This window comes from Pelobates fuscus, chromosome 5, assembly GCF_036172605.1.
Source record: "Pelobates fuscus isolate aPelFus1 chromosome 5, aPelFus1.pri, whole genome shotgun sequence".
Lineage (NCBI taxonomy): Eukaryota > Metazoa > Chordata > Amphibia > Anura > Pelobatidae > Pelobates > Pelobates fuscus.
This window is the reverse complement of record NC_086321.1, coordinates 175211290-175238297: the sequence shown is the minus strand read 5'-3', so window position 1 is coordinate 175238297 and position 27008 is coordinate 175211290. Positions and strand designations below refer to the sequence as shown.

Sequence of the window (27008 nt, the reverse complement as noted above, 5' to 3'; positions counted from 1 at the left end):
CCATTCTGTGCTTTCTTGCAGACCAGAGATATTAAAACATGAAATGAAGGTGTTCTTTGTGAAATATAATGACCCAATATATGTGAAACTGGAGAAGTTAGATATTATGATACGCCTAGCGTCTCCTGCAAACATTGCACAGGTCAGTATGTATACTTTACCTTCCAATATATTTAGGCAAACTACATTGTCAATTAAGAGCAGCTGATAAACCATGATGATTAATGGATCTTCAATTGTTTGTGCATATCATATGACTCTAGGTAATGCATTATATCGTGTAGAATACAGCAAATAACACATAATAAATAAAACTGGCACTGGATATGCGAACTGTATGTTGTGTGAACACGTGTGTAGATCTATACAGTTTTGTGCAAAAGTTGTAGTCCTCAATAATTTAAAATCAAATAAGAACCCTCCAACACACACTAAATTTGTACATTTATCCAAAAACACATTATTGTTGGTTGACTAATGCAGAACAGTGTTATATATGGCCGACCATATGGCAGTCAAGTAATGTTAAAACATAATTCATTCAATGGTATATTTGTGTCTAAAAGTAGATTATCCACTTTTAAACAATATTTTGCCGTTTATTCCAAATAACTGATGGTACAGGTAGAATTATTGAATTTTGAAAACTGATTGTGTTCGTTTCTCGCAATAAATAGTATAGATCAGTCATCGCAAACCTATGGCACGCCGGGCCCTCTCTGTGGGCACGCGGCCAAAGGTCGCCGGGGGAGGGGGCTGCTGGCTGTCTGCATCAATTCAGAGTAGGCACCTGCCTGCCCAGAACGGCAGACTCCTACTCTGCTTCCGTGTCGGGAGGACCAGGAAGCAGGGGGAGAGATCTAGGAAGCGGCTCTCCTGTCCTCCCGTGAGCAATCTATGTGGAGCGTTGCTGTGCATTACCATGGCAATGCTCCACACCGCATCGCGTGGGAGGACTGGAGAGCTGCTTCCTAGATCTCTCCCCCTGCTTCCTGGCCCTCCCGACACGGAAGCAGAGAAGGTGCCTTGACCCCTGGGTCTGTTCAGCACTGCCATGCTGTGTCTCCACCCTCTTCATTGAGACAGTAAACTGTCCTCATAGATTCAATGCATTTCTTTGAGAAGATCCTGATTGACCGGGGCTATGTTTGGCTTGTGCTTTCTCTACCCCTGATCCTGCTTTCTTGACAAGCTCAGCCAATCTAATGCTTTCCTATGTGAAAGCATCGTGATTGGCTCAGAACACCACTTCTGATGTCAGCCAAGCAGGCATATTGGGGGCAGAGCCAGCAGCTGCAGACTGGAATAAAGGCAAGATGTTGCTACATTTAGGGGGAAATGGGTGTGGAGGGGGGAGCAGGAGAGCAAGATTGTGGTTTTAACACTATAGGGTCAGGAACACAAACAGGTATTCCTGACCCTAGAGTGTTCCTTTAAAATTTAATTAGAAGAATTTTTTTTAACTCTCAATGTTTTAAAAATAAATAAATGGTTGATTACAACCATGTTCTTCCTCCAGAATCCTCCGTGTTTTAGGTTATTTATATCCAGACAGACTTTTCATGCTGGAAACAAAAATCTGATTGGCTTTGGAGAGATTAATATATTTTGTCATCCATTTCTATAGACACACAAAGGAATGTGTGCAGGGTGTAGCACAAATCATAATTGGTAAAAGACAACAAAATTGCACTTACAGGGGCACTATAGGCTTCTAGACCACTTCATCTCATTGAAGTGATTAGGGTGTAGTGTACCTGTCCCCATTAGCCCTGCAATGTAAAACATTGCAGTGTTAAGACTTCCTCTCGTGGCTGTCTGGTAAGAGCTTCCTAGTTTTACAGAGTTTTACTCAGTGAAACAACGCTGGATGTCCTCAAGCTTTGCATTAGGACATCAAGCAGATTGAAAACCCCTATATGAAAGCATTGAGTCAATGCTTTCCTATGTGTAAGATCGAATGAGCGGCGCTCGATGCACACTAGGTACCCCCCATCGGCTGACATTGGCAGAGGAGGAGCCAGACCCAGCACCGGGCGACATCGGAGGTGAAATCAGGTTAGTTTAAAGTTTTTTTTTGTTTGTTTGTTTTTTTAACCCTTTTGTGGACTGGGCAGTGGGACTTTTAGTGTCAGGTATACATCTTTGAACTCCACCTATGGCAGCGTCACTGGGGCATCATTAGTCAGCCTGAAACTAGAGTTCTGGATGACTAATTTTTATTCTGTATTGTGTACTTATTTTATTCATCTCAACATTCAGGTTCTAGCAGAACTTAAGGAATATGCCACAGAGGTTGACGTTGATTTTGTCCGAAAAGCTGTGAGAGCCATTGGGCGCTGTGCGATTAAAGTGGAGGTAAGGGATGCCAGTCTATTACATTTTAAGCTCCAGTCTAGTAATTTATACCGTGAAGAAAAATACATTGTGATAACCAGCATGCTCCTCTTCTCCCTACAGCAATCTGCTGAGCGTTGTGTTAGCACTCTACTGGACCTTATCCAAACCAAAGTGAATTATGTTGTACAGGAAGCCATTGTTGTTATTAAGGACATTTTCAGGAAGTACCCTAACAAGTAGGAGTTCTTTTCTACCTCAATTTCCTCAAGCAATTTTTTTTTCCTTTAACTATAGGCTCTAGAATGTTTAACCTAATTCTGATTGTAACTATATTTTTTAGCATGTAATGCTGGGAAGTAATATTTTAGTTGGGCGTATCACATTGTTCTGCTTTGAGTCTAGTCACCTCACCTGTAGCTTTTGTAAAAAGTACACAATTTGTTTTAAATACATTTACATAGCAAAAATATTTCAAGGCTCGTCTTGAAAGTATATGGGGATTTATTCAAACATGGCATTATTGTGGTTAGCCCACCACTTCAACATGATAGCCTTTAAACTGACCAGTTCATCCTCCCTGTCCTTTAAGGTATGAGAGTGTCATTTCAACATTGTGTGAGAATCTGGACTCACTTGATGAGCCCGAAGCCAGGGCTGCCATGATCTGGATTGTTGGGGAGTATGCAGAGCGTATTGACAATGCTGATGAGCTGCTTGAGAGCTTCCTGGAGGGTTTCCACGATGAGAGCACACAGGTGAGTTATGTAACTGCCGTCCATATATGGAAGCATAAACGCAGTACATAGTGGGTGATGGTTTTTGAATGTGTACATGTGTATCATCTGCTCTCCTGGTTATAAACACTGTATATCTGCAAAGATTAATATGTTTAAGTTGTTGTGCTGGAGCATTTCAGTTATGAAGAAAGGTTAACAAATGTAAATCTGTTTAATTTAGAAAAATGGCACCTCAGAGGGGTATGATGTAATTATTCAAATATATTCAGGGCCAATACAAACCATTGTGTGGAAATCTTTTCATAAACTGGACTATACATTGAACACAAGGTCATGCATTTAGACTGGAAGAAAGGAGATTTAGTGTAAGGCATAGGAAAATGTTTTTTAGAGTAAGGACAAGACGTTCAATAAATTCTGATAGCCGAAAGGAATGCCCAACCATGAAAATTGACCAGGTTTATAGAATGTTTATAAACCTTTATTACATGCCATTCATTGTTTTTTTTTTTTTTTTTTCTTGTTTTATTTTGGTTTGTATATTTGGTTAAAAGTGTTTACTTGCTGGTTTAAAAAAAAAAAAAAAGATATATATTTTGTCAAGTGATGCCCTTTTAGTGCATAGTTGCTAGAATAAACCTTCTGTTATATAAAGAATGCCCTGGATGTGTACCTGACTTTGTTCATTATTGTATTCTACAATCCCATTTCTAACTCTTGCAGGTGTAGCATATATATAAATATGTGTGTGTGTATTTGTAAATATATTATTTTATTATATAAGATTTTCAGTATGTTAGAGGAAATTGCACTCTTATAAAAAGCTAGGTAAAACTTTGATTGTGTGTGCAGTGTATGCCATATATTGAGTAGGTTGGAATCATTAGAATTTACAGTTGAACATAATTTTTCTTTCTTTTTTTTCTTTTCCAGGTTCAGTTGCAACTTCTGACAGCTATTGTGAAGCTATTCTTGAAGAAACCAACCGAAACACAGGAATTGGTGCAACAAGTGCTAAGCTTGGCAACACAGGTGTGTATGAAAAATCTTAATTATGTGTCCGTGTCTTTCGATGACAAAGTGGGTTATATGTAACTGATCGACGGAGGCCGAAAATAGGTAGAACTACATCTTTGTGTCCTGTATCAATTTTCAGTATGTTAGGGATAATTGCACTCCTATGGATAGCTGGATAAAACTTGGAAATATGTGTTTTTATGTGCTTTTAGACTCCCTGCACTAATTTATGAGTTTAACCCCTTCAGGACCGCTGACGGTTCAGGACCGTCAGCGGTAAAACGTGCGTTTGGACCGCTGACGGTCCTGAACCGTCATAACGGTCTGGGGCTACTTACCTGATCGCCGTCGGTCCCACGGCGGCGATCAGTGCTCCACCCGGTCCAGGGGGACTGCCTGTCTGCCCGGGCAGTCCCCCCTCGGCAGATCAGGACCCCACGGCCATGTGATCACTCGATCACATGACCGCAATAGGGGTCTGTGTATCTGCCTGCAGGGGGACTGTCTGTGCTGACAGGCAGTCTCCCTGCAAGTAAAAAATCCAAAAAATAAAGTAAAAAAAAAAAAGAGTGTAAAATCAGTGTAAAAATAAATAAATAATATGTGTATATATATATATGATATATATACACATGTATTATATCTATATATAATATATGTATATGTATCATATATATAATGTCATATTAAGTGTATTTTTATATTTATATATACGTATATTAATATAAAAATACACTTATATTTAAATTACACACGAATATATACAATATATATATAATTGCTATATATATGGTATATATATATTATTATAAAATACAAATAATATGTTAATAAAAATAAATAACAAAAAATAAAAATAATTTTTAATAATTACATAGTTACATAGTTAGATAGCTGAAAAGAGACTTGCGTCCATCAAGTTCAGCCTTCCTCACACCTGTTTTTTGCTGTTGATCCAAAAGAAAAGAAGAAAAAAAAAAAAAAAAAAAAAAAAGAAAAAAACCCAGTTTGAAGCACAATTTTGCAACAAGCTAGGACAAAAAATTCCTTCTTGACCCCAGAATGGCAGTCAGATTTATCCTTGAATCAAGCAGTTATTACCCTACATTGAAAGATTATATCCTTGAATATTCTGTCTTTGCAAGTATGCATCTAGTAGCTGTTTGAACATCTGTATGGACTCTGATAAAACCACTTCTTCAGGCAGAGAATTCCACATCCTGATTGTTCTTACAGTAAAAAAACCTTTATATATGCAATTTTATTCTAACAGTATTTTGATATATATATATATATATATATTTATATCAAAATATACTTAGAATGTAATGATATATATATCTATGTATAAATAAATAAATAAAAACAATACGAAATATACATATGTCCATATACATAATTACATAAATAATTTCATAAATATACACGTAGACGTCAAATATATAAATATGTATATATATTAAAATTCTACATGTGTATTTATGTAATATTTTTACCTAATTAAGTAATTTTAATGATTGCAATTTGAGGGACCTGCCTGCCAACCCAGGCCGAAAGTCCAGATAATTTAATTTGCTAGCACTGTGTTTAACCCTGTAACTTTCTATGACACCCTAAAACCTGTACATGGGGGTACTGTTTTACTCGGGAGACTTCGCTGAACACAAATATTAGTGTTTCAAAACAGTAAAACATATCACAGCGATGATATTGTCAGTGAAAGTGAAGTTTTTTGCATTAATCACACACAAACAGCACTTTCACTGAGGATATTATTGCTGTGATACATTTTACTGTTCTGATACACTAATATTTGTGTTCAGCGAAGTCTCCTGAGTATAACAGTACCCCACATGTAGAGGTTTTATAGTGTTTGTGAAAGTTACAGGGTCAAATATAAGGCTTGATTTTACTTTTTTTTTAATTGAAATTTGTCGGATTGGTTAGGTTGCCTTTGAGAGCGTATGGTAGCCAAGGAATGAGAATTAGCCCCATGATGGCATACCATTTGCAAAAGAAGACAACCCAAGGTATTGCAAATGGGGTATGTTCAGCCTTTTTTAGTAGCCACTTAGTCACAAACACCGGCCAAAGTTAGCGTTTCTTGCATTTTTAACACACAAACAAATATAAATGCTAACTTTGGCCAGTGTTTGTGACTAAGTGGCTACTAATAAAAACTGGACATACCCTATTTTGAATACCCTGGGTTGTCTACTTTAAAAAAATATGTACATGTTAGGTGTGTTTCAGGGATTTATGACAGATAACGGTGTTACAAGGTCACTATTGATACATTTAAAATATATATATATTGAAACAGCAATTTCCTACTTGTATTTATAGGCCTATAACTGGCAAAAAAAGCAATAAAGCATGTAAACACTGGGTGTTTTTAAACTCGGGACAAAATTTTGAATCTATTTAGCAGTTTTTTTCATTAGCTTTTGTAGATAAGTAAAAGATTTTTCAAGTAAAAGTCCAAAAACATGATTTTTTTTTTTTTAATTTTTCACCATATTTTATTATTTTTTTTAAATACAATATTGGACATAATACAAATAATGGTATGTAAAGAAAGCCCCTTTTGTCCTGAAAAAAACAATATATAACTTGTATGGGAACCGTAAATGAGAGAGCGGAAAATTACAGCTAAACACAAACACCACAAAAGTGTTAAAACTGCTCTGGTCCTTAACGTACAAACATCGCAAAAACAGGCCGGTCCTGAAGGGGTTAAGAGAAAGTAGATAATAAAATAATAAGTAGCACTGCATGGATTTACCAAGGTATGTCATTGTGGGATAAATTATTGTGAATCCTGACAGTTAAGGTATTCTATAGTGCCAGGAAAACAAAGCTGTTACAATGAGACATTTCTGGTAGTAATAGTATCTCAACCAGAAGGTTTTCAATAATGTTATTGTAATAGCTTTCCAGTTTTTTTTTTTGTTTTTTTTTTTTTTAGAAATCAGTTCCTAGAGGTACTGAGGCTTAATGAGTTGTAGTTACTGATTTTATTTTAACTATTTTTTTATATAGTTGGCATTCTGGTGCATTTTTTTTTCTTTAAGAAACATATTCTCAGTACAAAGCCAAACAAGTTTAATACATAATCCATTTACAAATGACTACTATACAAAACAGAAAAGGAAAAGTATGGAGTAGGGAGACCTTGCTGTGATGTACCCAGTTTGTCCTACATGCAAAGATAACGTGATCAACTGGGGATGTAATTTGGCCAAGAATCCCAGGTTCTAAAAAAAAAATATTCCATACTTTTGCTGTCAGATTATCCATCAGATAATTATCTTCCATTTTAGCAAACACAAATAATAATGATCAGCCAGCCTGCTATTAATTCCTCAGATTACTAGTACATTTTTCATTAAATAGTGATTGATGGTTCTCTCCCCCCCCCCCTTATAATCTAAATTGTTGATGCTTGATATGCAAGCAGTTCATTGTTTTTTTTTTTGTCTTCTACAGGATTCAGATAATCCAGATCTTCGTGACCGTGGCTACATTTACTGGAGGTTGCTCTCAACAGACCCAGTTGCTGCAAAGGAAGTCGTACTGGCAGAGAAACCACTGATCTCTGAAGAGACAGACCTCATCGAGCCCACTCTTCTTGAGGAGCTGATCTGTTACATTGGGACGCTGGCATCCGTTTATCACAAGCCTCCAAGCGCCTTTGTGGAGGGGAGTCGAGGAATTGTTCCGAAGAGATTACCTCCACGGACAGGCTCGTGAGTATTTTGCTGAAAGATTACTTACTTGCACTACTTATTATGCTTCTTACATGCAGGCATTCTCTCTGTACATGGCAGCATTAGTGGTCCATTCTTCTTTTTAGAAGTGATACAGTTTTCTGTCTTGGACATTCTAATGACATATTATTATTTTAATTCAAGAATGCTACAGTTGGATGGTATTTTCTATATTTGCTTTAGGTATTGTGTGTTGCCTCTTCTTGCTACTGGAAACTCTTTTGGTTTGATGTTTGTGTATTCTGTCTAGGACAAGTTATTTATTATTAACGTGTAGTAAATCCGATATCTGTAATCTGTCTAAATGTAATGTATAGTTAAAATGATTGAGAGAACCTGGGGATTTCCAAAACCAGTATCCCAAGTACTGTGGCTCCTTTTTATCAGATGGTCTATGGGGTGCCCAGTCACTCTGCATCTGATGATTAGTGTTCCACTAAAGAGTGTAAGAGCAGTGAGCACGGAATCCCCTAGTCGCAAAGCATAGTGTTAAAAAAAAAAAAAAAAACTCTCTTTGTCACAGTAAACCAATACAGAAATCTGCATTAAGACTATAACCTACTTACCCACTGTTGATAACTATATAAACCCTTTGGGGAAATGCCTTTGGGATAATACTTATTCTCTTCTTCCTATGAAGGTAGACTACAAAAATATGCTAGTGGAAATTATGAACCCTGACTTGTATGCTTTTACATTTTATCTTTGTTGTGCCCTGTTGATGGCTGTATATGAACTGAATAAAGCACTCTTGCCGTTTGCAGTTATCCTAAAGTAATATGTCAATATTTTAAGTAGGTGCCCAAAGCTACACATTGGAAACATTCCTCTTCATATTTTGAAATTGTCTTTAGATGTTACTGAGAAAGATATTTGCCTCTATTTGTATAGAATTAATAATTTTCTATTGCTCCCCCTTTTTCAATATTTGCCAACTGTATAATTTTTACCTTTCCCACAGCAGTGAGAGTCCAGAGAGCCCAGAAGTTGTCCCTGTAGGAGCTCCACCTACTGAGACACATGCTTCTGTTATCCCATCACAGGGTGATTTGTTGGGTGATCTCTTAAACCTGGATCTTGCTCCACCCATCACCGGACCACCAATAACCACAAGCACTGTGCCGTTGGCAGGTGTAGATCTCTTAAGTGGTGGCCTCGACAGTCTGGTATGTAATATGTGTAGATCCGTGTTAATGTGCTTGAGTAGAGAATGGGGCATGGTTGAACTTTGTTTTCGATAACCACGAAGGGAAGAGAAGGGCTAAGAAACAACGGGGTAGAACTTAAAGCAAACAACCTATAAGGTGGGAAGCCTTCATATTACCATCAAACTAACAACATGAAAATAACAAAATGTAGTTGCTCCAAAAGAAACAAGTGGTAAATGCAACAAAATATAGTGATGAACAGTCTGTAATAAATAACTAGACATAGGTTCCTCAATTGAATTATCTTTGGTGTAAACAGATGGGCTTATTTAGATAAAGCAACAAATGTGTATGTGTGTGTCTGTACAAATGTGTGCAGTAATATTTCCATGGTGGAAACATGCATCATCTCTTAACATCTTAGTTTATTGTTCTTTGTTTTTAATTTATACCATCAATTTATTATGAAGTATGGAACTACATGGTATTGAACTTTTTTTTTTTTTTTTTTTTCCCCCTTCCTGCTTTCAAATAAGGCTTAATATCTATTATTAGTGCATCTCTCCTTTAATCTTCCCTTGCTGTTCCCCTTACTTCCCTTTACTTTTTCTTTTTCCCCCTCTCTCAATGTTCTTTCTTGCGCTGTCGCTGGCTGTCTCCTACTGCGGCTTTTGTGTATGTCTCACTTGCTTCAAGATTGTGGAAGATACAGAAGGGGTATGCCACGGGTGACTTTTATTAAAAATTGCATGGTTTCTGGGGGTTTCAGTCCTCTATTACGGACACATCTTTTGAGAGCTTCATCAGACTGGTAATCACAGTTATTAACATTACATTCATTAGTGATCTTCACTCAACAAATATACCTATCAGGTAGCAATGTGAACCAAAGCTAAAGTCTTATTTTTAAAATGACCTATTGAACAGCTCCTCCTCACCTCTACATATTATGCTCTTCCTTCCTTTCTTTTTCTTTTTTTTTTTTTATATCTCTACAGTTGGGAGGAGACACAAGTGCTGGCTTACCTGTAAGTATCTGTCATGTACCCAACTCCTACAGTGATTATTTGGCGGGTCACTGCATCTAATGTTCTGTTAATATTCCAATGATCTTATTTCTTCTTCTTCTTAAACTCAGTTGATTCCATGTTGACATAATTAGAAAAATAAATGAGACAATGTTTCTTTTCATACAGATGAAAGAAAAGGCAGGCGATTATATATTATTAGGTGCATGTCATTCTACTTAAATGATCATTTGGGGACATCTCCATCAAAATTGATCATATAAGACAAAAAAGCACTTTGTACGCCCTCAGTAAGCCAATGGTGTGAGCATTATTCCAGCCATATCCCATCTAAAAACTATTTTGCAAAGTAGTGTTCATCTCCACATTTATAACACCTTTTGTTTTGACAAGTTAGCTTTTCGTTTTACCAACCTAAGATTGTAATACAGAGGTTTTGCTGAACTGTAGATCTAAAAAAAAAATGGGGAAAAACTCTAAAATACCATTAGAGCTTTATTCGTTCAACAGCTAAGAACAATGGGAAAACTGTCACTGTTTATAAATATATAATATACAGCACAATTGAATGTTGCTTATAAGCCAGTGCCTTACTTGTCGTGTTAACCAAGCTTTCCAAGTATGTTTCCTTTAGATTTGTATAATCCCTTGCATGAATCTTGTATCTTGTAATGAATATAATCAATGTATCTACATACATGTCGCTCTTGACTCATTGCATTCTTCCTTGTTCAGATCAATTCTGGTTTTGCTGCACCCTTGGTGGGTCCTGCTAGCCTTGCCCCTCCTATCTCTGGAGGTCTTGGTGATCTCTTTGATTTGGGCCCTGGAACGGGTATGGTGACCGGATCCTTTGTGCCTCCAAAATCTGTAAGTGTCTATGCCTTCGTATTTTCATATATACTATTCAGTGCCTAGTTTCAACTGGATGTAACCATTTAAGGAGTCCTATTTCCTAATAGTTTATTTTTAGACTACAACTAGATTGTATATGTTTAATCATGTACTTCACATTGTTATACCTTAACAATTCTTAGTTGTTTAAACTTTACTTGGCCTTGAAACATACTTTTTATCTGTGTTGGACATACTGAGTTTGATTGATAGAGACTTGACTAATGGCTCAGATCAATAAAACACTAATTACTGTAGAGGTTACGGCATCCAAGAAATACATAGTACGGATGTTTGAACTATACCTTCTCTTAAAACCTGCTTGTGGTCTGCTTTTTCGTCACCAATTGGTAAAGACTACATTTCACTAAAACTTCCAAAATAAGGGATGAAGTTACAGGACTGGGGGCTATAAATAATTAAGCAACAGTGAGGTAGAGAGCAATGCATAAATGCTCAGACAAAAAAATACGACACTGCTTGATCTGTCGTAATATTGCTGTAATATTAATAAAGTGGATCTAAATTTTATTGACAAAACGGGGATTTGACTGTCACAATATCAGGGTATAATCGCTTATACTGAAAAGGCTATCTGCAGTCTCTAAAGTTAGTACAGTTACAGCAAGAAAGGGCATCAACATATTTCATCCTTGTAAAAGATTTCCTTTTGATTTCACCCTGAAACAATATGAGCCTGGGTTATAAACTGAAATAAAGGTGAGGCATTCCTGTATTACGTATGTTAAATGTGTTGAGTATATCTGGTTACAAACCGTTTACTCCAGACTAAAATGTTATTCTAAGCATATTACTGATGTTTCTATCCAAGGTATGGCTGCATGCAATGAAGGGGAAAGGCCTGGAAATTAGCGGCACATTTGCACGAAGATCTGGATCTGTTTTCATGGATCTGCAGTTCACCAATCGCGCACTTCAAGTTATGAGTGATTTTGCCATTCAATTCAACCGTAACAGGTACATAATGGACCATACCACAATCTAGTAAAACAGAATTACTTGTTTTTCTTATCCTTTAATGATGTATTAATCTTGGCAGTTTTGGTCTGGCGCCTGCTGCTCCACTTCAGATACCTACTCCCTTAGCACCCAACCAGTCCACAGACATCTCCCTCCCTCTAAACACTATTGGGTCTGTCATGAAAATGGAACCTCTAAACAACCTGCAGGTACAAAGTGTTTGTTTTGTTACTATTTATGTCCATAGGATATTTATATACATTTATGTTCATATCTCTCTATATTCTGCAATATATATGCCTATCTTTGTAACTTTATGCTTTGGTATACTATATAATTTGACCTTTTAGGCTCACAATAGCGTTTTAGGACCTTTAGCTGATATTGTGATATTTCAAAGCAATCCAAATCTAAATTTTGTCAACCACTTAAAAGCCTCCAACAGTCCCAAAGTGTAAAACTTCTAAAAGGAACACTATATGGGCAGGAATGCAAAAGTGTATTCCTGACAATATAGTGCTAAAAGCACTATTTAGTATACCATTTTGGTATGAATTATTATTTTTTATTTTTTTTAAATTTCCAATCCTTTTAGGAATTAAATTTGCCAAGTGCTCAATGGCCCTTTGAAAGTGTTAACTCATCTTCATAATGGCAATGATTTGCAAAATTTGAGTGTTTAACATATAGGGCCCTTTTTCACAAATCCAATAAGTGGTAAAGTGATCTTGAAAAGTATGAGATTTGTGGAATTGTGATCACTTTGAAATCATTATCTGCTTATATGCTGCTGTTAATGTGTCAATTTCATTTTAAGTGTATGGACATGAGCTGTTCAGTTGTTTCTTACATAATAGAATCGCATGATCACTATCTATTATGTAAATAGCATCTTTTAGCAATGGTCTCCTTCTCTGTGGATTTAGCACTAATATTAAAGCTAAAATTTCTAACCTACCTTTTTTTTTGTTGTTGCCATTTTTGTGTCATTATGGCTTATTGGCATACTAACCAGTCAGATAAGATTCACTCAAATTAGCTTTGTATCTTCCTTTATTAGTGCAGATTATTCCAGTGATGGATGCTGTAACCCAATCAGTTGGCCTTTATCTTTGCTTATCGTATTAAAAAATAATCTTTGCCAAGTAACTGGAAGAGTAGCCTTTGTATTGTTTTGCAATTTATCTTCCGTTCTATCATATTCATACATTTTCCATTATTCCATAGCATCATCTCTAAATACACTAGTCTAACATTGTCATCTCTTTAATTTGACATCAACATCCATCTCTTAGATTCACTTACCCACTCCATTCTTGTTAATTATACTTTTTAAATCTGCAGGTTGTTTATCAGCATCCAAGCATCATATAATAACTTCTTTACTAACTAACTCGTATGTATATGCCTTGTGATTATCCTCTGCAGGTTGCAGTGAAAAACAATATTGACGTTTTCTACTTTAGTGTTGTGTATCCTCTACACATCCTGTTTGCTGAAGATGGGAAAATGGGTGAGTGTGGTTTTATCATACTTGTATAGGCTGAAAAAAACTTATGTCCATCAGGTTCAACCTGTTTTTGTTATTGATCCAAAAGAAAGCAAAAAACTCGGTTTGAAGTGACTTCCACTTTTGCAACAAACTAGGAAAAGTTCATTCTTGAACCCAGAATGCAGATCAGATCAGATCTCTCCTTGGATCAAGATGCTGTTACTTGACATATTAAAAATGATATCCCTGAATAGTATTTTTTTTTTCTTTCAAGTATTCATCTAGCTGCTATTTAAACATCTGTACAGACGCTGAACAAAAACACCTTCAGCAGAGAATTCCACATCCTTATAGTTCTTACTGTAAAAAAAACAACTTTCCTTTGCATTAGATTACATCTCCATTCTTCCCGTCTAAATGCATGGCCTTGTGTCATATGTATAGTCCTGTCTATAAATAGATTTCCAGACAATGGTTTGCATTGGTCCCAAATATTCTTATATAATACTATAATGTACCCTTCGAGGTGCTGTTTTTCCCCAAAATAAAGCCAAGGGCAGAGTATAGAATGTTTGATAAAGTACTAACCTCAACTTCTGAGGAAATGTATTTAGGGGTAATTTCAGAAGATTTAAAGGTGGGCAGACCATGTAATAGAGCAGTAGCATTTATCTACATTCAATTTAATCTGCCATTTGAGTGCTCCGTCCCATAATCCATCTATATCCTTCCGCAGCAAAGTCATGTGATGCATCATTCCACACCTATCTTCCCATAAGATGAGGTGTGCAGTATCAATATGTTACATCTGTGTGGTTGAGTAATTGTTCACTTTCTCATATAAAGTGCTACTGTGAATTATTATTTTTAATGCTCTGCTTTTCATTTCTTTTTGAATTTCTATTCTCTTCCAGAGCGACAAATGTTTTTGGCCACTTGGAAGGAGATTCCTAATGAAAATGAAGCTCAGTTTCAAGTTAGGGACTGTCCTCTAAACTCGGGTAAGTCTATATTTACAGTGTGTCTAGTACAGATATAGGTATTGTTTAGCCATGCTGTGACACATCAAGAGGAAAGGACAATAAACACACTCTTGTGCATGTTCGTTTTTTTTTTTCTTTTTTTCATTGGTTATACAATTTAGTTGACTGAGAGAATCTGAATATTATTTATATAGTGCCAACAAATTCTGCAGCGCTGTACAAGAACAGCAATTGGTATAATTTTTGTGATCTATAACAAATATCACATTGTATTCTATATTTTAGCATTTGCAGATGAAAGTTTGCCTTAAAATATATGTATAACTTTAATTATTTGTTATAATTTATTATGGATTGGGATTTCTTTATTCATACCACAGATGCTGTCAGTAATAAGCTGCAAGCCAGTGACATCTTCACAGTGGCCCGACGCACAGTGGAAGGGCAAGACATGTTGTATCAATCCATAAAACTCACAAATGGTATCTGGGTATTGGCGGAGCTGCGAATGCAATCTGGAAGCTCTAACTTAGCAGTAAGATTGTTTCTTTCCGTTACTTATATAGCAACCCAGTATCTTGTCTTAATAGAAATGTCGAGAAAGAGAGATTCTGAAACCTTGTTTTATAGACTAGACCAGCGGTTCCCAAACTGTGTGGCAAAATGTTTCTCCAGTGCTATGATCGCACTGGAAAACATTTCTGCTTAACAGGGGCCGTGTCGTGGGCCGTGTCCCTTTTAAGATATAATCTTTCAATGTAGGGTAATAACTGCTTGATTCAAGGATAAATCTGACTGCCATTCTGGGGTCAAGAAGGAATTTTTTGTCCTAGCTTGTTGCAAAATTGTGCTTCAAACTGGGTTTTTTTTTTTTTTTTTTTCTTTTCTTTTGGATCAACAGCAAAAAACAGGTGTGAGGAAGGCTGAACTTGATGGACGCAAGTCTCTTTTCAGCTATCTAACTATGTAAAAAAAAAGACTGCAGCCAAACCCCTGTAGTGTCGACAGGCTGGGAGGAAGTGACAGCCTGTCTCTTCCTTCCAGCTTTGTGCTGGTAGGGAGGGAGAGGAGGCAGCATGAGGGGGGGAGAGGAGAAGGAGCACAAAGAGCCGCTCCAGACATCTCGCACCCACCAGCCAGCAGCCTAAACAGAACTACAAGCAAGCCACCCTCCTGAACACACAAGGCAAGCTAATAGGAAGGAGTCTTAAAAATATCACAAATATGCTTGTGTTTGTGTGTATATAGTGTGTGTGTATATGTCAATATGTGCATCTGTGTCCGTGTGTATGCGAACACCTCTGTGTGTCAGGATGTAAATCTGTGTATATGTATGTCAGTGTATGTAACTGTTTGTCATGGGGGGGGGGGGGGGGGGGGGGGTGTGTATATATATTTTGTTGTATGTGTAGGTGTCCGTATGAATTTGTGTGTATGTGCCAGGGTATTTGTGTTAATGTTTATGTATATCTGTGTGGCAGTGCATGTGCATAAATCCAAGCAATCAAACACCAGCACAACATACAAACACACTCCTGCAATCTAACACAAATATTATATACAAATACACCCTTCACTCATACCAATACAACACACAAATGTACATCCATATTTAAAATCGAACATTACATTCAAACGCACCTGCAATCAAACGCAAACATTACATATAAACACACCCCTGTATTAAAGCACTAAAATTATATACAAGCACCCCTTCAATCAAACACCAACTCTATTCATTATACAAGAGTGCCAGTATATGCTGCACTCTACAGTTACACAACTTTTAAATATTTTTTTGAAATTTTCAATATTAGAGGTGCCTTGAACCTAAAATGTTTGGGAACCACTGGGCTAGACAATGTTTTGTAGCATTGAGAGTTTCGATGCATCTGTTACATCCTGGATGTACTGCTCAGCTATATTGATGGCAAACATAGCCATATAGTATTTCAAAGTAAGTTTAAATTGTAGGCCAAAATACCCAAACTCGAAGCTTAGCTGCCTTGGGCCTCAATTTGATATTGTTGGATAACCTGTCCAAAACTGTTAAGATTATTGGATTAACTTTTAAAACATTTCCGTATATATTTTTATGTTTTATGATATATTTTAATGTGTTGAAAACAACATTTTAAAAGTTTATCTTAAAATGTTCAATTCTTTGGAAAGCTTATCCAACAATATTAAACCAGGTCCTTGATTTGAAAACTTAGCTAGAACTCATTTGCCATTGCTGGCAGTTCATGCTTTACTAAATAAAGGGTTATTCAAATTCCAGTCCAAAATGTAACTATAGGGTCTTACAATTTCCTGGAAATCACTTGGAATTGCTGTAGGTTCACGGTTTAGTGAAAAACTCTGATTGTGTTTCAGTGATCTCTTATTATTGGTCTTCTATAAACGTGTTTACTTAAATCTAAGCTTCAATTTCTCTTTTCCAAACAGCTCTCTATACGATGTCGTGCTCCTGAAGTATCCCAATTCGTCTTCCAAGCGTATGAGATAATCCTGAAGAACTAAGATCTTCCTTTGTGTTCTGGCTTCCAGCCATAGTGAAGATCACTATCCTTCTGCCAGAGGTTGGCCATGAAGAAAGGCGGCCACATGTGCATGTCTGTGCAACCTTTCTAGACAAGAAAAACAAACATGGACCAAATAATGAAAAGTGTTGATTTTATGCTCTTATTCCAAAACTTTCCCAAATGTAACATCTTCATTGAAACTATTGACAGTGAAGTGGTTACGCAATGTCTTTTTCTGTTTGGTAAGTTTGGTATATAGTTAGGCTCTTTTACCTTTCAACAGATCTTGGATTAAAATGTGTAAATATATATAAAAAAAAAAAAAACAACCTCTTCCAATTTTGAGTTTGACCATATTTTTGTAAATGAAGATCTTTCTCACTCTATTGATTGCCGGCAGAAGTATTGCATTTTAAGGCTGCCGAAATAGTCTCATTAGCCAGTTGAGATGCTTCAACTGTGGTTACAACAAAAGCAGGTCTCCATTTTAATTTAATTCTGTTAAAGATCATACTTTAGTTAGAAGGTTGAATTAACTTACTAACCAATGCAAATGAAGGTCTTCAAATTCAACGTCGTAAAAAAACAAACATTTTTCAGATTTCCTTTCTTTTTGTTACACTAAATTGTGCTGAAATAATTTGTAAAGGAAAAAATAATCAACCCCCTTTTTTCTAGTTGATTATCTATCACATTAATACATGGCACAATCATCTCAAAACTATTTTTTCATAAACCGCTTAAATGGAAACATAAACGTTGTAAACTCTTTTGGCTAATGCAGTGTTTTGCTGACATTATTTCTTGCATAAACCTTTGAATTGCTCTCAGCCAGTGCACCTATACATGGCTAGCAAATCTCAGAGTACCCTTTTTCTCACAGTACTTTTTTCTTTCTTTCATATTTTTAAAGGTGTTTTAAATACTGGCTTTTGTACTCTTGTGGTTTTTGCTCTGCAGTCCTTCAAAATTCTCACTGTTTAATAGTTGGGTTTCTTTTTTTGTTAAACTTGCAATCAGAAAGATGGGCACTTTTCCATCTGTGAATCATGAAAAAGAGGGCATTTTCCTCCATACTCCACTTCTGTTCTGAGTAATGATTAATATATACATATATAAATAAAAAAAAATATATTGTAAGTCTTCTCTGTGTAAGATGATGAAATTAAATAAAAGTTGTAGATGGTGTTCAAAACAGTACTTTTAATCAGATATATTTGAAACTCAGTTTGACATAGTCTTCTTATTAAGGAAAGTAGCTAGTACAGAGTTTAGGAGCATAGAGAGGACATCTGTGAACTCATTTTTCCTTTATTGGTTTAGAGATTTGCTGCCTAAAAAAATTAAAGCAATTTTCTATGTTTATGCCTTTTACTGGTTTGTATGTGTCTCCTTACCTGTATGTGTCATTCACTAAGTTTCAATTAGGCTTAAGCCTGATACCGTTGCTTCCATGCTTAAATTGGTATTAACAAAAATGGTGCAAGGGCTTGGAGCCCTCTAAATTGATTCTTAACACTGCAGCTCAACGATAGCTACAGGTCCAGACCAGGAAAAATTGTAATGAGCCCTGTCATTCATCCATAGAGGTGCAAGGGGGATACAAAGCAACCCGAAAATTATACTGTACACCATAAAATTAGCAAACCATGCACACTATAATTTTCACCAAGTATTTATTTGACAAATTATTTTCTGCATGAATGCATACTCTCAGGGGAAGAGAAAAACCATGTTACACATCATGGACTCTGGTACACAGAAAACAGGAAAAAGAGCATGTCAAAAAAAAAAAGTAAAAAAAGAAATTCAGAGGAGACTGTCCGTGAAGTACGATCTAAAAAAAAATAATTAATATCCTGGGTTACAAAACTTCACCAGTCAAATTGTAACAATGCCAATAAATGTTGGGGGGCCTTCTTTAAGGTCCAAAATTGCATCCAGGTGCAGCAATCACATCAGTTGTAGAAAATAAAGTCTGCAATGGTGGCATTCTCTAGTGCATGCACTGACCTCCAGTGTGTAGCAGCAATATTATCATCATAAGCAGCTAAAGAAGACAAATTAACAAGAATCGCACAAAGCGGTACGATATGCAAAAAATTATGCAGAGGCCAGCCTGGCAAAAAAAAAAAAAATATGAACCAAAAAAAGGGAGAAAAATACAAAAGGAAAGGTCCCCTTTTAATGATATACTTGCAGTTGGAAATAGTATGGAATCAATGGAATGGAATGGGACATTTGTTGGTGTAACAGAGCAGACGTGCACCCGCAGAGTTCTGGGCCAGACTTTGAATAATTGGCATTAATCTGCTCTTCATACGGTAGCTCCTGCTTGTTGTGTTTCCCCCAACAGAGACCATTATGGGGCATAAACACCAAAAAATTTGCCCACCAGAGACCCTGAGATTACCAAATATACGGCTTTCTTTTGAGAGTCCCGCTTCTTCAACTGCCTCCAAGATTGCTCATGCAGTCCGAAGTGAGGAGGAAGCATCCCGAGACGAGGGGGGAGATACCTACCTGGAAGAGGCGACGTATACCAAGACTCCCTCAGATGCAGCATCAAGTCCAGTCACAAAAGTAGAGAGAAAGTACCTCCTGCTAGACCTGCAAAAGCTCTAGAAATCAGATCTTCGAGAAACACAATCGGAGTTGGAAGTCCTCCACCAGAACATCACTGAGGTGGAAAAGAGGGCCAGTTACAAAACACCCATAGTCATGTAGACCAGCGTTTCCCAACTTGTGTTCCGCAAGAACAAAATTGGGGTTCCACAGCGATTTCCCCATCAGGTAGCCCATGCATGCAGGTATCGCTGAACAGTGGCCCGGTCAGACGCCATGGCCGTTTAAGAGTGGGAAGGGAGAGCATCACTCCAGCCCCTAGCAGCAGCTGGCAGCACTCCAAACAAGTAACGCTCCTACAGATAAAAGGTAACCTTAAAGTAGAGTAACTGCAAATATAAACATTGACGTGTGTGTGTGTTTTAAGGTGTGCATGTGTCAGTGTGTATATCTGTGTCCCAGGGTGGGAGCATGAGTTTGTGTATGTGTTGTTGAGCGGATGCTAGCCTTTCAGAGCTTTAAAGGACCGTGCGATGATACTCTCTGCAGGTAGGGTCCGCAAGGCAGTAACTGCTCCTCAGGGTGTGCCTAGAGACACAATAGCTGTAACTAGAGACACTGCAGCTCGATCCGCTATCGTGAACAGATCCCCAGAGAGCTTTGCACTATCCAGTTGGAAGGCTGCTCAGTAGCGTTATATGGGGACCTTCCATTTAAAAAGCAATCAGATACCATTGGGAGATGTTGGGTCCCTAATAGTTCCACAAATGTTGCATTTAATTTTATGCTTATCATTCATTTATTTTCATAGTCAGTCCTTTTTACAGTTATGTGGCACTAAGGCTGCTTAATGCATTTTCTGCTTAACCCCTTAAAGGAACACTATAGTCACCTAAATTACTTTAGTTAAATAAAGCAGTTTTAGTGTATAGATCATTCCCCTGCAATTTCACTGCTCAATTCACTGACATTTAGGAGTTAAATCACTTTGTTTCTGTTTATGCAGCCCTAGCCACACCTCCCCTGGCTATGATTGACAGAGCCTGCATGAAAAAAAAATGGTTTCACTTTCAAACAGATGTAATTTACCTTAACTAATTGTATCTCAATCTCTAAATTGAACTTTAATCACATACAGGAGGCTCTTGCAGGGTCTAGCAAGCTATTAACATAGCATGGGATAAGAAAATCTTAATTAAACAGAACTTGCAATAAAGAAAGCCTAAATAGGGCTCTCTATACAGGAAGTGTTTATGGAAGGCTGTGCAAGTCACATGCAGGGAGGTGTGACTAGGGTTCATAAACAAAGGGATTTAACTCCTAAATGGCAGAGGATTGAGCAGTGAGGCTGCAGGTGCATGTTCTATACACCAAAAATGCTTCATTAAGCTAAAGTTGTTCAGGTGACTATAGTGTCCCTTTAAGGACCAAACTTCTGGAATAAAAGGGAATCATGACATGTCACACGTCATGTGTCCTTAAGGGGTTAACTCTTAGACCTTATTTTTTTGCATTGTCACCTTAAGATCTGTTAACTGCTTATAACCATGCTTGTTGCAGAATGTTCTGTCTTTGTACTATTTTTTTCATATGTTTTAAGTGGTAATTTGAGTGAAAAAATCTCTAATAAAATACAATTTACAAAAAAAAGTTCTCATCCAAATCGTTCTTGGTAAGTGGTAAAACAGTTTGAAAGGAGGTATCCTGGCTGTAGTAGTTTAACCCCTTAAGGACACATGATGTGTGACATGTCATGATTCCCTTTTATTCCAGAAGTTTGGTCCTTATGGGGTTAAGTGCTTGAATGCAGTATCTAAATATTATCAACAAGTTCTGGAAGCTTATGTCCCACAATAAGTGAAGAAACTGGAGCTTAAAATGGGTTATATTTCCAAGTCAATAACACCTCAAAATACATAATAAACTATAAAATATTAACATTTTGAAATGACCACCATTTCTGAGACTCAAATATTATTGATAACGTGTAGGTTCTTAAACACCCAGTGCATGAGGGGACAACCTTAAAATATTTATAAAGTAGAAGAATTCTGTAAAGAAGGGTGGGGAAACGTCCTAAAGTGGTAATAGGAAGACTGGTTGGTGACCACATGTAGAGGGTGTGATTTCTGCAAAAAGTGGTTTTGCGTACTATTGATGGACAGCTATTGGCAAAAGACACTTTATTGAATAACAGAAACCTAGAATATTGTAAAATGCTGAGGAAACAGCTGACTGTTCTTACTAAAAACATTGAAAATGAGTCCTTAGATGGCCTAGTAATCCTATCCATTTGCATGGATTTACTTGTTTTTTTCCGCACCTCCTTCAGATTTTTATACCTATATTTAAATAGTTGCAACCGCTGAGGATTGTGAAACGTTGTTAATCTCGACAGCCATCTTAGAGTAGTCATAAAGTCCACTATTTTACATTAACTGCGAATGTGTCTGTTCAGCAGTTGCTATGTGGTCCACAACTGTTGTACTTTTCTGCTTTCATGAATGCAATTTCAAGATAACGTATACCTATTGAAGATTGTACGCTGATTTGAGCAGGGTCCTCGTCAAGTTATAGTTAGTGTAACATTTTGTAATTTTCTCATTTATTGTTATATTTTACCCTTTGTAATATTGTAAAACGCTGAGGAATAAGTTGGCACTATATAAACGTCAATAATAGTATTAATTGTTCCAGCACTGATCTTGTGGATTACATTTACATTTGTTTGACAGTTCTCAATTCTGATTTAGTGAATATATACTCAAAAACATTTCTGTTGTTGCTGTTTAGGAGTACAGGTCATGCCCCTGCTGCCTCATGGCTCAATTCTCTACCATTTAGGCGTTAAACCACTTTTGTTTCTGTTTCTGTTTGCCCTGGATACACCTCCTCTGGCTGTGACACATGCAGCTTTACTTAAATTGTTGTTTTTTTTGTTTTGTTTTTTAATCAAATCTTAAAGTTTGACAGCACAATGTGTTTACTTTAGACGTTATTTCCGTCCCTAGCTCTAGGGTATTAGAAGAGCAGGAACTAAATCCTAAATTAATACACTACTCCAGAAATTATGTTTTGGGGGTTGTGTTTTTTTTTTTTTGTTTTTTTTTTAAACATAAGATAGTAGTTGTCAGACACATAAAACATATTTACTAACTATAGTAAAATTAATTTTATTTTAAAATATACATAGCGATGACACAGTTAACAATTATATAACAATAGATACAACAGAAAAATTGACAAAAATATCCAAATTTGTGAACCCTATATGTCTACTTTAGATCCTCCTCTTTAAAACAAAATTAAAAGTTGTCTTTCAAAATACCTAACAAGCCTGTTTACCATGCCAAATACCCCAAATTCCATTTATTTTCTAACTTGAAAATCAGGCTTTTCCAGATGTAATCATTGTGTAGCAAAAGCAAGTATCAAATAACTTTAATGAAACAACTCTGATCGTCTCAAAGATTAAATAGATTTACATAACCAACTTTTTTTTAACATGCAACAAAACCCAAAAGAAAAACCAATCCGTATACACATGATGCCGTTTAGGCTATGCTACAATCTGTACAAATGCAGAAAGATAAGTCCTTCGCTCACTCCCATCACTGGGCGGCTGCAATGACTACAGCACACATCAGCCCCAATATATAGTAAAAAAACAAAGTTTTCTTTGGTTTTTAGTATATATTGGGGCTGATGTGTACTGTAGTCATTGCAGCCGCCCAGTGATGGGAGTGAGTGCAGGACTTATCTATCTGCATTTGTATCCATTTTTTGTATCACTCGGCCTTATTACAATGCAGCCGCCCATCCCATGTGTTCCCTATTAAGGGTTAATAATACATAGGGGTGTATATTAAAAAAAACACCCCTTTCTGTCTCAGTAGAGATTTTTGCCAGAGGCTCAAGGAAGCAAGGTGAATGGTTAGAGTTAGGACCCACCTAGGGGGGGTCTGCCTTGACGTTGGCCATTGGAGGTAACTAAAAAAAACTCCATTTGTTTAAAAATACATAGTGATTAAGGAGAGAGCGCAGGTAACTTGTTTTTCTTTGGTTTATGCTGCAATCTGTGCCTATACAATTTCTGCTAATTGGCAACTATACATAATTTTAGGGACTCTGTAGGCACTGTAACTGCTTTAGCTCATTCAAGCGGTTGTAGTGTCTGGAGTCCCCAGATGCCATTCATTGTTAAACTGTTTTAATGGTATGCTGCTAAATGAGTGTCCCCAGCTGCTCGTTCCCTCTGTTATGCTTGGACTAATGAAGTATTATAACCAAATAAAAAAATAACAATTACTAAAATTCCTACTTACTATTGGCATACACTTTCACTCAGCCGTTCATTGCACCAATAAAAAGAAAACAGTGTAATCTGGATCAATCTCTTAATATGACAACAGTGGTTCAGTGATGTACACTGACCAGATAGAGAGCCAAATAGATCTGGCTCTGAGAATTGAACAGCTGGTGTTGTTAAAGCGGCACTGTCATGCCGAACTTACCTTTCCTCAATCTCTTACTAATCTGTTCTTCTTTTCTTCCTTTCTGCAAACCTTGCTGGCGGGTGGGGCCTTTGTTCCCCCAGCCCCCAACCAGTGCTGGTGGATGGGGGGACCTATTGCCCCCCTCACCACCCCCCTCAAATCACTTAAGACCCCCACCTGCTGCTAATGGGTAGGGATTGGGGTGATTCCTCTTTTAGTTTAATAGCCCACACTCGTGGAGTATGGGTGAGGGCAGGAGGGGACCATATTTAGATAGGTGCCCTACAATGGGAGCATGGCGGACCTGTGCCAGTTCACTGTTTAGTAGACATGCCCCTACTTGCAGCATAGCAATTGGGGATAGTAAGGAGGTTTTTACCTCCCTAAAATTAATATGGGGTCATATTGACCCCCATCGTGTGAATGGAGCATAGGGGGATTTAGGTAGTCTCCCCACCACTATTTTTACATATTACAAGGAGGGTAGCTTTGGACCTAGATTCGGGCAAGAAATATAAAGGTAAAAAAGGGTAAAATGGTGGATTTTGAGGCATTTGGGAATGACTAGGAGGACAATGAAATGTAGTGGAGTCGGGAGGGTGGTTAAAAAAAACAAAGGGGGGCGGGGCCTGACAACTGAATGGAGCGGTCGCAGGTTGCGGGAGCTCCCGAGCAACAAGACAAACTTGACCATACCTACCTGAACCAAGGCAGCTTTAAGGTCCATGGGGGCCACCAACTGCCAGGGAAATTCGAGACAAACCTGCAGACACCAAGCATGTCGGGGTCCCGGACCGCGCGACCCACTAACCTCCTGAAGCCACGAGGCACGGGCACCATGGGAGAGACGGCGCAAGACTTCTCTTTTTGTATTTGTATTTACTTTGTATCACACAGCCTGGTTACAATGCTGCTGCCCATCCCATGTGTTCCCTATTAAGGGTTAATAAGTATAGGGGTGTATATAAAAAATACCCCTTTCTGTCTCATTAGAGATATCTTTGCCAGAAGCTCAAGGAAGCAGGCTGAAGGGTCAGTGTTAGGACCCGCTTAGGGGGGTCTGCCTTGACGTTGGCAGGCGGGCATTCCCTCCAATGGCCATTGGAGCAACTAAATGACCTCCATTTGTCTAAATATACATAGGGATTAAGGAGAAAGCGCAGGTAACATTTTCTTTTCTTTGGTTTTTACTATATATTTGGGCTGATGTGTATTGTAGTCGTTGCTGCTGGCCCAGTAGTAATGGGACTAAGCGCAGGACTTCTCTTTTTGTATTAATACGTATCTATGTCTCACTATAAAAACTATTGCGTTAATTGTGTAATTCAGATGTTGGATCGCTTACTTGATATAAAATGAGGCTGCTATTCATAGGAGTTGTCAAAATGTGTTAGCATGTACCCAATCTGTATATCTACCGTACACTCCCTCCTTTCCATTCTGTATCCCTAATAACGTTTGCCTCAATAAAAGAAAGATTGACAAAAAACAAAACAAAAACAAATGCAGCTATGACTGTGCAGCTTTAAGGTGAAATCACACCTCCTGATTCACCGGACTGTATTCTTATGGGGAAATTCTCAAAGAGAATGTACAGAAAATTCCCAATAGTGTAATCTGTTAGACATATATAATCTGTATACAATAAAATAAAGATATACACTCACATGAGGTATAGCCTTTTAAACTAGCTCAAAGTACAGCGTCATCATGTTATTAAAGTGTCATACCTCCCAGTAATATTAGAACTCGAGGCAGTGAGAATTTTATTTCTCATGTCGGTAGGTATACTATACAGAATATTATTACATTAAAGAAAAAAGCACAATATTGATCTAATGCTCTCTGGAGTGGCCAATCACAGTTCCCCCTTATTTAGCGTTAAAGTGCTTGAAACCAGTTTAACAATTAATGGAGGGACAGTGCAGGGGACTATAAAAGAATCACAGAGATTAAATGAATATAGTGCCTACTGTGTCATGTATTTCTTATTTGCAAGACTATTTTTACCGACAGTTTTGTTGTTAGGATTTAATTTGTTAACATTTGTTGTTAAGCAGAAGACCCTGCTAGTATAATCTCACTTTTTAAGTCCGCTTTCACTTTGCTGAGCGTGCTGAACCAGACCAAGAGTCCTATCAGCATGTATATCTATGCTTTCTTCTACACAATAGCAAGAATGTCACTACCTGTAAAATGCACCAGCTGACCGGCAAGGCGTTGTTAACACAAATTCATATATTACAAGATTTAAAAAAAAAAAAAGGCAAACCATTTTATTGCAAAATATTTTACCAATTATACCCCTTCCCTGACAGCCTGGATGGGTACCAATGGCCAGCAATCTTATATGCACTTGTCCAAATATGTCAAAGTGTTACACTACTAGAGGGTCAATAGAGAGAGATAAAAAAAACTGATAAAGATATGTTTTTCATAAAATATCCACCATTATTGCCATTTCCATTATTAAATAAACATTCAGGAGCAAAGCTGCCGTCAAGCCCTATTCTTGTTAGATACTTTGTATGAAAGTGTATTGTGCTGAACTGTATATCACCCAGCTTTGGTCCTCAATTCCCAATGTATTTCTCTTTACACAATGAACAAAATTATAAAACGCAACACTTTTGTTTTTGCCCCCATTTTTCATGAGCTGAACGCAAAGATCTAAGACTTTTTCTATCAAAACAGCTTGAATGGCAAAGGTAAATAGGGGGGTAGGGTTTATTTATATAGGGTCTTAACTCCTCCCACAAATTCAGGCCAAATGGCCTTCCAACATATATATTGTACACGTATATACATTGAACAACATTATAAACACAACACTTTTGTTTTTGCCCCCATTTTCCATGAGCTGAACTCAAAGAGCTAAGACTTTTTCTATGTACACAAAAGGCCTATTTCTCTTAAATATTGTTCACAAATCTGTCTAAATCTGTGTTAGTGAGCACTTCTCCTTTGCCGAGATAATCCATCCACCTCACAGGTGTGGCATATCAAGATGCTGATTAGACAGCATGATTATT

The 27008-nt window shown here is 37.2% G+C and overlaps 1 protein-coding gene across 1 annotated transcript in view; it reads left to right on the top strand.

The window, feature by feature from the left end:
• The window catches only part of AP1B1 (adaptor related protein complex 1 subunit beta 1), a 34594-nt gene extending 16305 nt beyond the window's left edge, over positions 1-18289 (top strand). The window contains exons 8-22 of the mRNA XM_063454739.1: positions 22-142; positions 2263-2358; positions 2461-2576; positions 2930-3095; positions 4011-4109; positions 7584-7843; positions 8826-9030; positions 10011-10040; positions 10776-10910; positions 11767-11912; positions 11995-12124; positions 13344-13428; positions 14322-14408; positions 14771-14925; positions 16839-18289. Of these exons, the coding sequence (XP_063310809.1) occupies positions 22-142; positions 2263-2358; positions 2461-2576; positions 2930-3095; positions 4011-4109; positions 7584-7843; positions 8826-9030; positions 10011-10040; positions 10776-10910; positions 11767-11912; positions 11995-12124; positions 13344-13428; positions 14322-14408; positions 14771-14925; positions 16839-16913 (1906 nt within the window). The 3' untranslated portion in view covers positions 16914-18289. The remainder of the gene's footprint in view (positions 1-21; positions 143-2262; positions 2359-2460; positions 2577-2929; positions 3096-4010; positions 4110-7583; positions 7844-8825; positions 9031-10010; positions 10041-10775; positions 10911-11766; positions 11913-11994; positions 12125-13343; positions 13429-14321; positions 14409-14770; positions 14926-16838) is intronic.
• Positions 18290-27008: the final 8719 nt, after the last annotated feature.